Source organism: Prionailurus viverrinus, chromosome D2 (genome assembly GCF_022837055.1).
Source record: "Prionailurus viverrinus isolate Anna chromosome D2, UM_Priviv_1.0, whole genome shotgun sequence".
Taxonomy (NCBI): Eukaryota; Metazoa; Chordata; class Mammalia; order Carnivora; family Felidae; genus Prionailurus; species Prionailurus viverrinus.
This window is the reverse complement of record NC_062571.1, coordinates 70,425,886-70,441,957: the sequence shown is the minus strand read 5'-3', so window position 1 is coordinate 70,441,957 and position 16,072 is coordinate 70,425,886. Positions and strand designations below refer to the sequence as shown.

The following is a 16,072-nucleotide window of genomic DNA, read 5'->3' as shown; positions in this document are numbered from 1 at the left end:
CATTGCTTCCTAGTCAATAGCAACCACACTTTCTGAACCACAGATCCAATCATTCAGCAGGGCGGGCCGCTTGAAATTGAGATTATCCTGAGGATTCAGGAGGTCAGTCTGTCATATAGAGTGCATGCAGGTCCCGGTTATCCAACAGAAACTCAGCATGACCCTTCAGCCTAGGCCCCTGGGGTGGCAGAGTCCATTCTTAACATAGAATTAAGAGGTGGACAGAACGGCAGGGGCTTATCTGGTTTAAGCCTTAGCTTCTTGCAGAAAACTTCACACAGAACATTCTACAGCTCTCCCCTGACTTACAATTGGGGTTATGTGCCAACAAACCTATCGGAAGTGGAAAATATTGCGAGTCAAAAAAACATTTGTCACACCTAACCTACTGAACCACGTAACTTAGCTTAACTGACCTTAAATGTGCTCAGAACTCTGACATTAGCCTACAAGTTGGACAAAATCATGTAATACGATGCCTATTTTATAATAAAATAGAAATAATATGCTGAAGATCTCATGTGACTTATGGAATATAAAATCATCGAACACAAAGCCTGTTTTATAATAAAAAATAAATATGCTGAATGTCTCATGTGATTTACTGACTACTGTAGTGAAAGTGAAGAACACAATGGTTGTATGGGGACAGGATGGTCGTAAGTGTAGCCATTTTGACCCTCACGATCGCGTGGCTGACTGGGAGCCGCCCCTGCCCAGCAACACGAGAGAGTACTCTCTGCTGTGTCGCCGGCCTGAGAAAAGATGAAGATTCAAAGGCTGAAGTATGGTTTCTACCGGACGCGTGCTGCTGTCGTGCCACCGTGACACTGGAAATTTGTAAGTTGAACCGCCATACGTTGGGGACCCTTTGTACTTCACCGGGAGGTTCTGAGTCTGAGGAAGGACGCTGATGACGTTGCAGCAGAGTTCTTCATTTACAAGGAAGGTCCAGTCCTGTCGGAAGCCCTGTACAGAGCGAACCATCTCCCCAGTAGTCACTTAGCCCCCAGCCCGAGCCAGACTACCGTTGCTGCTGCTTCTACTACCACTAACAACACAACAGTGGTGATGACAATAATTGCAATATCAAATCTGTAGAGTTTTTATTTTCTTTTGGGTCTTTACTTCAGTTGTTAGCTTATAAATACCATCATAATCTCCACTCACACATTAAGAAACTGAGGCACAGAGAGATTAAGGAGCGCCTGGGTGGCTCAGTCGGTTAAGCACCGGCTTCGGCTCAGGTCACGGTCTCGGGGTTTGTGAGTTCGAGTCCCATGTCGGGCTCTGTGCTGTCAGTGCAGGGCCTGTTTTGGATCCTCTGCCTCCCTCACTCTCTGCCCCTCCCCCAACTCATTCCCTCTCTCTCTCTCTCTCTCTCTCTCTCAAAAATAAATAAACATTAAAAAAAAAAAAAGAACCCGAGGCATAGAGAGATTAAAATAACTTGTTGGAAGTCATAAAACTAGTAAGTGGACAAAGCCAGGCTGTCTGGCTCAAGAGCGGTAGTGTGACTCATTATGAGATACTGCCTCTTATCATACGAGCACTGGCTCTGAATTAATAATCTGAATTCTAAATGGTGGCCTGACTTACAAAAGTAAATGTCCGGATTTTGCCTGAGCTCATGCTCAGACTAGACTCGTTCTTCTTAACTGTGGTTCCATATAAGAAGCGCCTGGAGAGCTGTTAAGAAATACTGATGCTGGGAACCCACTCCTAGAGATTCACATTCATTCCGTCCAGGGTAGGACCTGGTCACCTGTATTTTTAAAATGTTCTCCAGGTGATTCTCAGGTGCAACCAGAGCTGAGAACCACTGGGTGCGACTGAAGTACTTTGCAAAGGTAAAAAAAATACATTTGACATTGTTGTATACCTTCTCTTCCCTCTTGGATTGTCACAGAGGACAATGGTGTATTAAAGGCTCTCATTCAAACTTATTTGAATATGGAACCCTTGTTGTGCATAGTGTCTAGAAATGTAGATGGGAACTGCTGTTCTAATCACTTGGAAACCAGCAACTTAGGTTAATAAATTTGGTTTCTCTCTTTCAAACAGAAAACTCTGCACCTTTAACACCCAAGATGAAAATTTATGAGAGTGAAAGTCTCTTTCTTCAATAAGGACACAGAAGATCCTTAAGCCAGCTTATTCTCTTAACTAAAAAAGATCCACAATCTCATAGTTGAAAGGGACCTTAAATGCCATCTAATTTCTCTTGGTACCACTAACACACACACACACACACACACACACACACACACACACACACACACACCCCAATGCAGAAATCCTTTCTAGAGCATTTTCCCAGATGGTCATCCAGCTCTAGCTTGAACAGTTCAATGACAAGAGACCTCACTCCTTCACAAGACAACACATTTCATTGTTGGACGGATCAAGTCTTCTTTATATGGGCTCCAAATTGCCTCCCTATAACTTCTACTTAGTCACAGCTCTGTTGTTGTCTGGAATAATGGTATAAAGTCTCTTTTTCTTTCAAATGAGTGTCCTTCAGCACATCATTAAGGCGGAGCATCGTACATTGGAGGGAACACAGAACTACACAGGAGCCAAGACACTACTCGGATAGGAGATGTAGGTCTGCCTCAGACCTTATCTTTCTGCAACTGAAGCACTTCAGGCATCAACGTATCATGAATAAAAACAAAGACAATGAAAAACTTGTCTTGCATAACTGTAAGCATCAAAATAAAAGTCTAAGTGAAGGCTTTGTAACTGAAAAGTACTCTACAAACATGTTATTATATTAATAGATAATTTAAAGTATTATATTTTTATACCTGAACAATTCTTCTGTCATTTGGCACATGTATTGTTTCCGAAGTTACGAACATTGGATTTGTTACCTAACTAGATTAATGATGGTGAAGGAGTGCTCCATGACGCCACCTATCTGTTACTTGCATCAATGATTTAGTGATCAGAAATCAAAGTCTTCCAAGGTGGCATGGGTCACAGTGCGCTGATGCTGTCCTTCAGGAGTCTGGCAGATCAGAGGAAACAAAGAGAACTCTGGACTTGAAATCGGAAGGTCTGGGTTTGGATCTGCCATTTACTAGATAGGTGCCAGTGAACAAGTCCATTAACCCATTTCCCCACACATAAAAAGGGAGGATGATAACATCAATCTAACCTATACTACACTTAGGATAAAGTAAAACGAAATGTGTTAAATGCTCAACAATAAATGTTACTGATTCTCATTTCAGAGCATTTCACCATTGCCGTGGTTTTCAAATCAGTGAGAAGCCGTTTGAAAAGTACATTATATTCTCTCTAAAGTAAATAGAACACTTGGTTACCTGGATTCCACCTGGATAGAGTTCCAACTCTGCCATTAATTCCCGGTGTGACTCACATATTAGGCCTTCGGTTTCCTAATTTGTAAAATGAATTAATTGGACAAGCTGATCTTTAAGCCCTTCTCTAGGTATGGTTCTGGGACCACCAATATTCTTACTGCAAATCAAATTGGAAAAGTTTCAGAAGTAAATTGGTTTCTGAGATCAATTTAGTTATTCCACAATCCCCAAATACTTCCACAGCAAAAACAACGTCTTCAGTTTGCAAGTCTGTTTGAAAACTACCCCCCTTTAGGAAGATATATTTGTTTCCAACTAAGTTCTGCTAGCCACGTTCCTGAGGTGAGGTACCAGAATTAAAACAAAAAAACAAAAGGAAACAAAACAAAAAAAACAACCCTCAATAAAACCACATTTCTCCAAAGAAGAAATACAAATGGCCAATAAGCACATAAAAACATGCCTGACATCTTAGAGAGTAGAGAGATGCAGATCAAAACCGCAATGAGATAGTTTCTCACACCCCCTGGGATAACTATAATCAAGAAGACAGACAATAACAAGTGTTGGCGAGGATGTGAAGAAATTGGAACCCTTTGCGCGTTGCTGGTGGGAATTTAAAACAGTCCAGCTACTTTAGAAAACAGTTTGGCAGTTCTTCAAAAACGTTAGATACAGAGTTACCATATGACCCAGCCATTCCACTCCTAGGTATACAGCCAGGAGAAATGAAAACACATGTCCAAGCAAAAGAAAAAAAAACCAGCACGTGAATGCTCATGACAGTGTTGTTCATATAGCAGCATCATTCATCATGTCTATCAGTTGACAAATGGATAAATACACTTTGTATACCCATACGATGGAATATTAGTCAGCAATCAAAAGATGTGAAGCACTGATATAGGCTACAACCTGGATGAACTTCGAAAACCTTACGCTAAGTGAAAGAAGCCAGACGCAAAAGATCACATACTGTATGATTCCATTTAAATGAAATGTCCAGAAGAGCCAAATCCATAGAGACAGAAAGTAGATTAGTGGTTGTCAGGGGCCGCTGGGAAACAGAGAGTGGCTGCTAATGGATACCAGATTTCTTTTTGGGGTGATGAAAATGTTCTAAAATTGATGGTGGTGATGGTTGCACGACTCGGTGAATACACTAAAAGCTGCTGAACTGTACGCGTTAAGTGGGTGAATCATATGATATGTAAATTATATCTCAATAAAGCTGTTAAAAACACTCAATAGAAGCACATCATCATTAAGTTACCAGGACTAAGGATCACCTCAATTTAAATCGAAGTGCAAAGAACATGTGTGTTTGTGTAAAACTATTTTATGTGGATAATTGCTTTATATGTTCGACTGCTTTAAACCCATTTTTGCATTTGGATCATTTTTCAAGGAGGAGCTGAAATTTAAGGAAGTAAAATTGAATAAACAGGCTATTGTGGCACAAAAAGTATATTTCTTTTATTTCACTACCTAGGATTGACTCAGCGGTGTAAAATGCCATTTAAAAAAAGAATGACAAAGTTTGAATGAGAAAATGTATTTCATCGTGGAAGATAAAAGTCTTTCCTTCTCTACAGTGAATACAGGTAATTTCAGAAGCAGCGGCTCCTAATTATTCACTGTTGAAAAGCTAAAAAAAGGTTCATATTGAAAACAGTGACCTCCAGTTTGCTTCGTGAATGAAGGCAGACATAAATTCTCATTTTCCTAGAATCCTGGTTGATAACTGAGTTGGGAAAAGCATGCATTTCTTCATTACAGTGCAGTCGACTGTTCATTTAAATAACAATAAGCTGCATAAAAGTCACAAAAGCATTATCTAGCAATTCCACAGTGTTGAAATGCATTATTAGTACTAACAATGCCAAATAGAGTAAATAAATGACTGGCTTCTTATTTTCAGCATTATTCCTGATTACTTAGCTTTATGAAAGGGTAGCATTATTATTAGCGGTGCATTCAACACCTTGGTCAACACTATTTGCTTGGATAACTCTTGAACTGGAAGGGATTTTAAAATAGAGCTATGTTTTTTTCTAGGTTATCCAAGAGCGAAAAAAACCCTCCGATCCACTGCTTATGTATCATACATTTTTAACAGAAAATATTTGAAGAACCCAACTTCTGTTCACCATATATGTGTAAAAAGTGGAATTAAGGTCCTCATTAAAGATAGCACACTTGCAATAGTACTTATTTAAAAATGTAAAATTTACATCAATAGTTTAACTTTACATCAGAAGATTTCCTACCAAGAACATGCTAATGCTTCCATTTTTAAACTTCCTGGAGTCCAACGTCTGGGCCTTTTTTTTTTTTTTTTTTTTTTTTTTTTTTTACTTTTTTCTTTTTTCACTCCCTGAAATATGCAGTACTCCACAAAATGCCACTGATTAAACTTGTTACGAGAGCACCATCAATCGTCCGAGTGCATGGCAAATAAAAGGAGAGATTTCAAATCATTCACTCCTGAGTCTCTAGTCTGCTTTGGTTAGATGAAAAGAGGCATCTCAGTTAAAGATCTGAGCCATATTCGGCTTTAACAGTGCCTGATCGAAGTACGACTCCCCTGAAATGGGGCGACAGGATATATGCTTATAAAGTGGTATCATCCTAAGGGGAACATTGCACACCAGGGTGATTGACTCTCCTTCAGGAAATGGAGGTTTTTTGGTGTGTGTGTGTGTGTGTGTGTGTGTGTGTGTGTGTGTGCACTGAAGCCTTAGATTATGGTGTAGGAAGGGAGCAGGAAACACAACAAGGAGCACATTAATATTCAGGTAAAGGATTATGTGAGTAGAGGGAGAAATTCTTGAAGGGTGTGGCACACGATGTATTTTCTAAAATGGGCTGCAACAGTACTTCCCATCCCACTGGTTTTCCACAGCCTTGCCCTCCCCACATCAAGGGATAGAGTCTGGGTCTTACCCCGATGAAATGTGGTGGGTCCCTGTGACTGTCTTCATGATTAGAATGTCCCAGCGGTGATACTGTATGACTTCCTAGGCTAGGTTAGAAAAAGCCATGCAGCTTCTGCCAATCTTGCTCTTGGAATGCATCTTTGGGGCCCTGTGGCACCAAGCCGGAGGCCGCCATGCTGTAAGGAAGCCCAGACTAGCTCCTGCAGAGAGACGACCTGGAAAGGCCTTGAGACAACGAAGCAATGAAGGGCCCAGGCAGTCCCTAGCTGCTATGGGATCTTGTCTCTTCCCAAGTGTTTCCGCTCCAGACTCTGTCTGAAGACAATCTCATAAGAGACTTGGAGTCAGGACACTCAGCCAAGCTGTTCCTCATTTCCCGACCCACAGAAATTGTGAGTGATAACGAAGTTATGGCTTGTTACTGTTGTTCTAAGCCGCTACATTTTGGCGTGGTTACTTACACAGCAGTAGACAACTGGAAGAAGAGGAAAGGAAACCTGAATGAAGACTCCTATCCTAAATAACGCAGAGGGCACGTGTGAAGTCAAGTCTTTTAAACCATGACTTCTAGCTAAAAGTAACAGAGAAAGACTCCTTGTAAATCAACAAGGCAAGCCCCAGTTCAGTCCTGATTCAGAGCTTAGAACTCCTCCACAGTGGGTCAACGTCCCCACAGTGAAAGCTCTAGATTCCCAAACACAGGAAGGGCAGCAGGGGTGCGAGGAAACTTGCCTTGAACTGCATTTATGCAGCAAGCACAGTCCTCTGACTGTTTGCTTGGGGTGGTCCTGGCTGTGATGGGCAGGGAAGCTACAGCCCCTCTAAGACACCCACTGGTACAACCACTGATCCTGCTTTGCTTTTCATGCTGGAGTAAAACTGTACAGTCTGCAGTTCCCGAGCACAACATATATTTTAACGCCTCCATGTCCCTCTTTTCTCTTATTTGGCTAACTCACACGTACTTTTCAGAACTCAGGCCGGGCATCACCAACCCCAGGAAGTCCAACAGGGCCAAGAACTCTTTGTGTACACTTATTGTTACATCGTGTTAAAGTTTATGAGAACAGTTCTTGTTAAGGTGTGTTTTCTCACTAGATTGTGTATATTGACAAGGAGATACAAATTCTTTACATTTGTATCTTTACTATCTAAGGCCTCCCTTGCTCACAGCAGCTGGTGCTCAGTACACACGTGTGGCAATGAACAGGTAAAGGTAAGTTGACTTCAAAGGACTCCTTTGGTGACAATGTCTCTAATGTATTTCAAACATCCCATGCTCTGCCCTGATCTCATTTGGAAACCTCTGTCTGGTAAATTCCTAGGAGAACACTGCATCAGAATTTCATTCGTGGCATTTTCTCTCATCTTCCACCCTCATTCTCCGTACCTTCAATCTTGGACCATACTTGCATGTATTCCTCCTAGGTCCACTTTCTAGATGGTCCACTCCACACTGGCTGGTTTCTATCCCGAGCACCAAGAATGGCAGTTCACATACTTGGGGTTGGCTTGGTAAAGCAGTGCGTCTTCCCTGTCTGAGTACACTTTTACAAAGTCATGACTGACTCAGTCATCTCTTTTCTGGGGTTAGCAACTCTGTCTCCAACGAGTCTGGAAAATGCACGAGCCTTAGACATGTTCAACAGGTGATGTCAAGATGCACTCAAATGATTTAAGGACAACCTGCCAAAGTCCTCAGAAGCTTACTGCGCCCTTGAAGTAGGTCATCCTCGGGAGCGGTTGCTTTTCATCTACCCAGCAGGTGTGTGTCATCAAATAAATATCTTAAAATGTCTTCCAGCCAGGAACAAATATCTGGCAGGAAAAAGGAAGTGCACAGGCTCACTGACTGGAGGTCTACAAGGAGAGCATGAGCCACCTTTATTCAAACATACGAAAACTATATTTTTATTAACAGCATGGTTCCACCCCTCCCATTTATTGTTCCCTGTCCAGTCACCTGCCCTACTCCCCCCAACTAAAAGGCTTCCCAAAAGAAACTAGTCTCAGTTTTTAAACTTCATTGATAAAGTTTTAACAAAGAGGATCCCTCGAACCTGGCACCACAAAAGCATATTCTTCCCCCCCCCCCAATAAAACTGTGATTTTAATAACAATCATCATAATAGGTAAGCAATCTTGGCTCGCTTGGCTCTCTCTCCTATCTCTTGCCCTCTTTCTTTTTTCTTTCCTCTTCTTTCTTTCTTTCTTTCTTTCTTTCTTTCTTTCTTTCTTTCTCTCTTTCTTTGTTTTTTTAGTGTTTAAATTAGTCATTAGTTTTATCTTCCTTCTTTTTTGGCTCAGAGATTCAGGAGATATTAAAATTCAGTAATTTGTGATATTTCATTTTTGTAAGATGAGGAAGAACTTAAATAATATGGCACAATTTGTTCTTGAATGTTCCTGAGCCCAGTTAGCAGGTATCACTGGACCCAAATATTTAAAAAGATTATTATAAGAAAACATAAGCCTGTGGTTTAACCCTGACTTCAAAGTTACGGGAACAGCTTAAAAGAGGAAATATTTGGGCTCAAATGTGGATAAGTTTTGGTTTTAATTTTATGCACATTACTTATAACTCCCAGAGCCAAAAATAATTCTAAGAGAACCATGAACACGGTGCACATCATGTGAGATTGAAAAGGCTGGCTCGTAATTATTTCAAGATGAATTGTGTAGACCACTGCAATTTTTATTCACATGAAGGTTATCCACTAATATAATGGTGGATTTTGTGAGATCAGGGTTTTCTGAACTCACTGTGTTTTCTAGACACTCAGATACCGTTTTCCTGACTTTACCATACCTGAGCATCACCTGAGCTAGTATTTACTTAAATGTTTTCTTTAGATCAACTCTAAATTGTCCTTTTAAAGAAAAAAAAAATCACCTCATCTCAAGCAATAAGAACAGTAAAACCATGTTCTTAAATTTGCTCTTTTGGGGAAAAAACTGAGTTAAAGTAAAAGCTGCCTCTCTCAGAAGAAACATAAGTGGCTGATCTTTCCACTGATAAATATTTATTAAGCACCTACTATGTGCCAAGCCCTCTTGCCGATGCTGGGTTTATGGCAGCAAACAACACTAGGTTGCTGTTCTTGTTGGGCTTATATCCTCCGGGAGGAGATGACAATGAACAAACAGATACATAATATAATTCCCAGTAGTGACATGTGCTATGAAGAAAGAGCAGGGAAAGGGCACAGAGAGGTGACAGGGGTATTTGAGCAGAAATGCAACACAGCATGGAAAACAGTGGCCTATTCTAAACAGAGGTAAAGGTCTAGAGAGTTCATAATATTACCTGTCTCCATTTTGACTCTTATAAAACTCTGTTATGCCCCAAGACTAGGTCTGAGTGTGGTTTACCTTCCTCAGACTGCTTTTCCAGTCATAGAGATGACTGTGTCTCATAGGCTGAGAGTGTTCGCTGGGGAAGGCCCTTCTGGGACAGGCTGGCCTGGATGCAACCGGTTACAGGGGGAGATTCAGAACACCAGAACGGGACCACGGTGCTAGGAAGGGAAGAATAGAAGGAAAGAGCTGGGCACCAAAAAACCAAAGACCTGTTTGGCCATTTTGCTATTTTGCCTGTGGTCTCAGGGTAGTAATCTCCATGTGCCATAAGGAAATTATTTCGTGTGCCAACCTTGGCACACATATGTGGGTTGTTCAGGCCCACGGTGGCCCATGCCTCCCAGCTAAGGTGGGAGGAGCTGGTAAATACACACCTTAAGTATTTTCTGAAAACTCTGATTCTCAAGTTATTGACTGAAAATATCAGTGATAATCTAAATGAAGCATTTGAATAGTTTATAGTTAATAGTTTAATAGAAGCTTAGTCTGACCTTTTATAAGTTTATTTATTTGAGAGAGACAGAGAGAGAGCACAAACAGGGGAGGAGCAGACAGAGAGGGGGACAGAGGATCTGAAGCAGGCTCTGTGCTGACAGAGCCCCATGTGGGGCTCGAACTCATGAGCCACGAGACCATGACCTGAACCAAGGTCAGAAGCTTCACCGACTGAGCCACCCAGGCGCCCCCATAGTCTGATTTTTAACAGGCATTTCAGTTTGACCACATGCATTACTTATGTTCCTTGGAGGCTGACTGCATGATGAGAACCCAGCTGGTATCAGGTTTCAGACAAGGAGAGCTGAGCACTTAAAGCTGATGGACAGGAGTAGCTGCAATCGTGGCTGAGACTTGATAGTTGTGTGACTTTGTGCAAGTTACTGAACTTTTCTAAGCCTCAGTTTCCTCATCTGTAAAAGAAAATAATAATGCCTCCCTTACAGATTTGCTCCGAGGGGTAAATGAAATGAAATTACATAATGATTATAGAGCACTTGCCATGTAAGTGCTTTTTTTTTTTTTTAACGTTTATTTATTTTTGAGAGAGAGAGAGAGAGAGAGAGAGCAGAGGAGGGGCAGAGAGAGAGGGAGACACAGAATCGGAAGCAGGCTCCAGGCTCTGAGCTGTCAGCACAGAGCCCGACGCGGGGCTCGAACTCATGGACTGCGAGATCATGACCTGAGCCGAAGTTGGATGCTTAACTGACTGAGTTACCCAGACTCCCCACATATAAGTGCTCTTAAAATAAATGGCAATTAGGATGACAACAGCAATCATGACAATAAGTGTTAAGAAATTTGTGGGGTGCCTGGGTGGCTCAATTGGTTGGGCGTCTGACTTCGGCTCAGGTCATATTCTCATGGTTCATGGGTTCGAGCCCTGCGTTGGGCTCTGTGCTGACAGCTCAGAGCCTGGAGCCTGCTTTCGGTTCTGTGTCTCCCTCTCTCTCTGCCCCTCCCCCACTCACACTGTGTGTGTGTGTGTGTGTGTGTGTGTGTGTGTGTGTGTGTATCTCTGTCAAGAATAAATAAACATTAAAAAAAAATTTTTTTTTACATAAATCATTTGCTAGGTACTTCTGGTTTGGAAATAGAGGAAAAGACCTGTTTTCTAGATTCCTAAGAGGCTTAAAATAACCAACAGTTTTGCAGGTGAGCACAGGTACTCTGGTGGGCTGGTGAGGGCAGCACGGTGGTCAGACAGAGACAGGAACTGGGGAGGGAGGAGTTATCCACAGGGACCATGGCCCAGCCTCCAATCTAAGAGGTTCAGAATGGGATGGGGAGTGGGGGCCATTCCAGACAGTCTCGGGTAGACGTGAAAACATGGGAAGGAGCTCTCCAGAGCTAGGACAGGGGTCCTAGATCAGAAACAGGAGACAGAAGGTCAGTGGAATGTGTCCCCTGCATCTGGTGCTGGTTTCAGAGGCCTCCTCGTGGGGCTGCAGCATTTGCTCCATTGAATTTGAAAGGTGCTTGGCTGGTCACCCTGAATTTAAAAACAACAGGAGAGCACATCCTGATGGTCTGAATCCATTAAATCTGCATACGGGCACAATGAGATGTTACGTAATCAAAACCCCTTGAACCTGCACCGGTCTCCATTAGCAACAGAAGCAAATCAGTTCATGTTTGCGGGAGGGAGCAGTGGAAGTGAAAAGCGAATGGAAAGCCAAGGTGGGCAAGTCTGTCCTGTGTGAGATTTTCCTTAACAGGTCCTGTGTTGCACTGTGCACGGCTTCTCTGGGAAAGGAAATGCCTTTCTACTCAGTTTCACACCACCCCCTCCATCAACATATATTCTTTTTTCTTTCTTCCCCTCTGGGTTATTATATATTTAATTGGATTTGTGTCATTGACATATGCCTATGTGTTTGTGATATAATATTTTATTTAATATAGCTGGATTATATCATTCAGTCCACATATAGTTATTGAGTCCTACTGTGTATCTGGCCAAAAAATCATTAAGAAGACGAGCATTTCCAGGAGGACTTTACTTTTTGTACTCCACAGTTACGAGCTTTTGCCAAGAATACATGTCAGGCCTCCAATTTGCTTCTATACCGGTCCAGTGAGGGCAGAAATGCAAGAATAGATTTTTAGTTATGAGCTGGCCAGTCCAATATAATGTGACACTTACAACTTTCTGGCTGGTGAGGGAGGGTGATAGAGGATGACATTCAGGCTCAATGTACCTGAAGTAGGTAGAGTAGTGTATGGGGGGGGGGGGGGGAAGAACAGAAAAGCAGACTGGGAACCAGGAGATCCAGGTTTGATTATTAATTTGGTGCCTTGTCCAAAACTGAAGGAGTAGGGAGGGGCTTAAGACTTCTACTTTGAACTTACTGGAAGGCTGGGAGGATTGAGCAAGCAAGGCTCGTAAGGGATCTCTACCTCCCCGAGACTATGTGTCGGCTGTCTTCAGCTGAAGAATGGAGAGAGAATTGATTAGGATAAAGAGGGACAAGGATTAAAATAGAGAACCACACAGAGGCAACTGGATTATAGGGTGGACTGAGATGATGCCTGCCTGGGGAGGTTTCTCTCAAGCTGTAGCATCAGTGTGTTTGGAGAACTCATCTTCTGTTGTCGTCCCAGAGGATAGTCTATGGAGGTGCAGACGACATGGAAGGAAATGAATGACTCAACAGTCGCCACATCGTTGGCCTATTTTCCACTTTGTCCCCAACAGGATTCAAGGTGGTTCACATGAACACACACCAGTGGCATGTGGGAAGTCACCGGGCTTGGTCTTGGCCAGCTCTGGTTCCACTTCCTCACTGTATGGCTGGAGAGTGACCATGAAGCTCAGCAAGTCTGAGGACAAGGGCACAGGGCAGTGATTTACCAATAAAAAATTTGCTATGCAAATGTCAGGGGAGATTTTATTGGTAATAGCAATGCTTTCCATTTATATAGGCTAACTAAAACATGGTAAACACACACAACTAAGGAAACAAAAGCATGAAGTTTGACCTACCCTGACATGAATCCCAAACCTTAACAGTTGAAAGTTTTTCTCATAGTAAGCAAAGCCATGGTCTCGTCCTAAAAAAAACAGTACGTTTGTTAACCTGAAAATGCTCTAGATGACTCCTGGGTCTGGGCTATTCTGCACAATCTGATGATCGGGGATTTCATCAAATTAATGTCACTAGATAGGCCTTATAATTAGGATAAAATATTTGAAAAGTTTTAAAGATGAGGCTGTTCATTAACTCATTGATTTTCCTACCAATTGGGAGCTTGAATTTAAATGATACCCAAAAATATAACTAGGTGTGCTCAAAGAGAGAGCTAGTGGTGAGTCCTTAAATGGAAGGCAGGAGTTTAAAATGCTATTACTATTCAGATTCTCTGAGAACATTAAAACTGCCCATTAAATGAAAACTTAATAATTGGCCCTACTGAATTGTGACATTTTGTAACCTGTTCAGAAATGCAGAAAATTGTGGAAGAAAAATTCTTTTGAGGCAGAATTTGATTTGCAATGTAATATTATTCCAAAAGCCAAGGTCACCACGCACGTACACATAAAAGAACAACAATGCAGACTGACTACCAAAGCTGAGGAAGACTCTGGAAATCAGAGCTAAGGCATATGGCTCAAGACTTCTAGGTAAGTTATGCTACTAGTCTGGAAAAAAATCAACAGGCAACAGCACGAGCTCAGAGTTAATATCAACATGGAATTGACTCCTCTTTGGACATTGCTTAAAGACATGACAGAGATAGGTCATTTTTGTCCTTCTATAGAAACCATCACAATTTGTAAACTTACTCTGCAATGTCATTAAATAAGTACAATGTAAAGACATTAACTGGGGGGAGAATCAGTGGTTTCACATCAGAAGGTTAAAAATTCTCATGGGCCGATGATTAATGAGCACCTTCTGGGTGTAGGGAGCTGTGTCCAGTGCTTTTGAGAGTCAAATATGAGAGATACATATTCCTCGTTTTCAAGGAGTTTACCACGTAGTAGAGTGGAGGAGACAGACACTGACCTAAATAAGATACAGGCATACTAGGATCGTCAACAGGAGCCGTACAATCAAAGCAATGCGGAGACTCTCTTGTTGGAGGGATCCAGAAAATGTAGTGTCCTTTCTTGGAGGATAGAGCTGGAGACAGGACTCTGAAAGATGGGTAGGGTTTTGATGGGGGAGATGGAAGGTCACTGTCCAGGCAGGAGGATGCGCAGGAGCAAGGGAAAGGCTTGAGACATGTCTGGGGAGCAGGGAGGAGGTTGGTGTGGCTGGAATGCAGGTGAAGAGAGAGCAGGGCAGCTGGGCAGAACACTGAGGGAACACTGAGGTCGGCCCAAGGCGCCAAAGGGCCAGTTCCATCAGAAGACAGACACTGTTAGGGGCACGGAGAGCGAGGGCAGAAATCTTCATCCATAAACGATCTACGAAAATATAGGGCTCCAACTTGTTATCCCTTCACTGAAGTATCTGTTAGCAAAGCAACCAGCCGCTGACAAAAGAGGAGGCCTCCCCAAAAGGAACCAATTACTGGGAAGAAATGGTGGTTAAAGGGAATGAAGACAAAGAATAATCAGGAATTAAAAGGCGGAAGGTGAGTGAGATAAAGGAGAAAATGTGCTGGAGAGAAGGTGGTCTAATCAGGGACATGATGGAAGCAAGGAAGGGGATGAACAGGGGTCCCTCTCATCACCTCCCACCCCAGGCTAAACCCTGGGGTGGGAGCCTTACTTACTTAGTAAGTAAGTAAACTTACTACAGGAATTTGAGGGCAAGCAAGCTGATGGTTTAGAAGCCACTGGAAATAATGGGGACTGCATGAAGTTTCTGGTTGTGGATTTCCACCCGTAAACGAATTGCTCTCTGCATTCCTATGAGAGGAACTGTAAGAAACATCCTTTTAGGAAAATAATTAACGTCAAGGGGAAATGGTCACAGCAAATGGCTAAGTGCAAAAGCCTACAAAATAGACATGTACAGCCTGATTTTGTATAAATGATGAGTAGCATTTATTGTATTCGGCCATCAGAAACTACATCACTGAATGGCGGAAATATTTGAAAAATGCCATGTCATCAGAAACATTTATTCTTACTTGGAATATTCAGTGACTCTTTCTGTTGAAAGTACTGTGTAATGCTTCCATTGGTATGTAGAACACCTCCCGTTAGAAATATATCTAATAAGAAGAACAATTAAAACAAAGGATCTTGGGGAAGATGTGGCCGGCATGGCATTAAACATTACAGATGAGGGTTTCCACGTTTACCACTTCTAGGAAAACAGTCCCTTATGTAAGGAATACACACAGGGCCATACTTGAGAAACGCAAACATCCCCAAGCTTACATTTGCTCTCGTAATCAACGCAACTTGTTTACACAGACTTGTTACTCCATTTATCTAAACATGCCCGTGTATAAACTACGCGTACTCCACGTCAGTCTCTTTCAAAATACAAATGTTTCTGGGTTATTGTGCATTTCGACAAGCCCATGCGAATACACATACCCTACATACACTCCAGACTCATTCTGTTTTGCATGTGAGATGATGTATTTTATAAATCTGGCTCACACAGTGGGGGGACGGGTCCATTTATAGGAGAGAGAAGGAAGCAGTGACTTCACGTTTAACTTCTTGAATGTTAGCAGGATAGAAGTGTCTGACAGAAAAGAAAGAAGAAACTTCTGTCCTTGGGGTGAAGAACGTTATCAACCTTCTACCTAAATAAACTTCGCCAGGAACAGGGGTGAAAAAGTTGACTACATACTTAATAAAGTGCAGCCAGGACTGCAGCTGTTAATTTTGGTTTGATTCTTTACAGCTGAACGGAGAAAAAAAACGCCTACAAGGCAACTGCGTGAGCCAAAGAGACTTTTACAATGTATAAGCAAAACTCAAATAAATAATTTTGGCAGATTCTATATTCTTTACGTTAAAATACATCATCTGCC

General features: G+C 42.1%; 1 protein-coding gene across 11 annotated transcripts in view; it reads right to left on the bottom strand.

The window, feature by feature from the left end:
- VTI1A (vesicle transport through interaction with t-SNAREs 1A) overlaps nt 1-16,072 on the bottom strand; it is a 359,148-nt gene that overhangs the window by 93,650 nt on the left and 249,426 nt on the right. Inside the window, exon 9 of one of the 11 annotated variants that reach the window (XM_047826098.1) lies at nt 10,244-10,539. The exons of 9 other annotated variants lie outside the window; for them this stretch is intronic. Coding sequence is in view for 1 of the 2 variants with exons in the window: in XM_047826097.1 (XP_047682053.1) it covers nt 10,536-10,539 (4 nt within the window). In the remaining variant the exon portion in view is untranslated. Of the gene's footprint in view, nt 1-10,243; nt 10,540-16,072 lie in introns of those variants that run through there. One more of the 11 variants, XM_047826097.1, reaches the window with a different exon arrangement.